The sequence below is a fragment of the Nicotiana attenuata genome, unplaced genomic scaffold, assembly GCF_001879085.1.
Source record: "Nicotiana attenuata strain UT unplaced genomic scaffold, NIATTr2, whole genome shotgun sequence".
NCBI classification, from domain to species: Eukaryota; Viridiplantae; Streptophyta; class Magnoliopsida; order Solanales; family Solanaceae; genus Nicotiana; species Nicotiana attenuata.
Genome location: NW_017678534.1, coordinates 10,208 through 12,105, shown reverse-complemented (window position 1 = coordinate 12,105; position 1,898 = coordinate 10,208). Strand labels below are relative to the sequence as shown.

Here is a 1,898-nt window from a genome sequence, read left to right as displayed (position 1 = left end):
CTTTTCCGTATCAGTCATGTTTAAAAAGGAAACCAGACTTTTAATTCTGCCATAGAGGGTAAAGGTCCTGTTAATTATGACCAGTTTTGCGAAGTATCTATCTTTCTGAAAATGAAATACTTTCATTGGTTGAATGTTTGCTTTCTGAAAGCCTCTCAGAATTATCAAAAAGGGATAAATTATCCCCTTATAGACAACTTGCTTCGAGATTCTTTAATAGTGGAGTGGTAATATTCTGCAAAATTTGCAGTAGGAATCTATGTAGGTATACAGCAAAAACAGTCTGATATGTAAGAACATAGGAGATTCAGGTCCCAGCCCTACTTTTCTCCCTATAACCCATCTGCTATGGCTCACTGCTCCTCTTTCCAATGATTGGTAATCATTGAGAATCTTTTTTACTAACGATGGTGCATCTCCTCGTCCTAGTAGTACATGTATTGCCTAGATGACTTCTCAGAAGTCAAAAGAGGTAAACCTTTGCCCAGTCATGTTCCAGTAAAAGTGCAAGTACACAAAAGATGGATGGAATCTCTGTCTTTGAATAAAGGGAAAAGTATTTGTTCAAAAGATGTTTAGTGGCAAGGACGGCTCCATATTGAACGCAAAGGAAATGCACCATCTTCATCTCCAGTTATGTACCTAATATTTGACATTTTTGAAAAAAGTATATATTAAAATTCCACAAGTTGTGGAACATATCCCCACAAGTTGTGGAACATATCTCCAAAAGTTGTAGAACAGTGGTTTAAAATCCTGAATTACGCTTGTCTGACATGGACAACCCTCACACAAGTTGTGTGAGGCACAAAGTAAAATTTGGGCCCCAATGAAAAGCATTGTAACAACTGATGAAATTCCAATATGTTGTACAATTATGATGAAGATCGGAGAACATAATTGCATAACAAAAAAGTCCAACCAGAAAATATGGTCTACTGCCAAAGGAAGCCTCAATATTCTAACAAGAAACTTTTGCATATGGAAGGACTAACATCCAAAGGAGAACATAATGTCATCATATATCCATTGGTGCAGCACCTTCATTAGTAGGGGCGACCGCTTCAGGTACTGCTGATTCGGCATCAGCAGCTGCATCTGTGCTTGCAGCGGGAGCTTCTTCACCAGCTAACTCAAATTCATTGATTAATCCTTGGATAGTATCTTTATCCAACATATGGAAAGGCTCTCCTATACCTAGCACAGCAACAGTACAGTTCGTGCTTGTCAGCTTTTCTCCTTGCAAAGTCTCCCTCAATGCAAAAAGTGCATCCTTAAGCAGACTTCCTCGTGAAGAATCCGTGAAACTCCCATACCTACGCTCCAAGTATGTTTTTGCAGCTTGTGACCGAGATCCAATGGCAAAAGCTTGATATTCAAAGTAGTTACCACTAGGGCAATTATAATAGAGGTGAGCGCCAGATTCATCTAGCCCACCTACAAGCAGGCCAACACCATAAGGTCGTTTCCAGGATCGTTGGGTACAAACCTGCCACCAAAAAGATGTCAAGAGACTATAGACATATAAGAAGCATCAACCTTTTGAAATCAGATAGTTCCGTATATCAAGCAGCAACATATGTATGTCCGATTTAAAATCTAACAAAGGGAAACAGACAAATTATTGGGTGCTAAATGTCCTACCTCTAATCTCAAAACGAGTTCAATTCTGCAAAGGTGCTCACTTAACACTAATATATCAGAAAATTTTTGTAGGGTGCGGCTGTCTACATAACATCCCTTAGGGTGCGGCCCTTCTCCGGACCCTGCGTGAATGCAGGGTGCTTTGTGCACCGAGCTGCCCCTTTAAGGGAAATTTGCTGTTATTAAGGAGGCAAAGGATGAAATTTCTTTAACTGATACTTGGGCATCGAAGCTCTAAAGCAGTTTTTTCCCCC

The 1,898-nt window shown here is 39.9% G+C and overlaps 1 protein-coding gene across 1 annotated transcript in view; it reads right to left on the bottom strand.

The window, feature by feature from the left end:
- Positions 1-818: 818 nt before the first annotated feature.
- LOC109221636 (proteasome subunit alpha type-1-like) overlaps positions 819-1,898 on the bottom strand; it is a 6,054-nt gene continuing 4,974 nt past the window's right edge. The window contains exon 3 of the mRNA XM_019386106.1: positions 819-1,514. Within this exon, the coding sequence (XP_019241651.1) occupies positions 1,019-1,514 (496 nt within the window). The 3' untranslated portion in view covers positions 819-1,018. The remainder of the gene's footprint in view (positions 1,515-1,898) is intronic.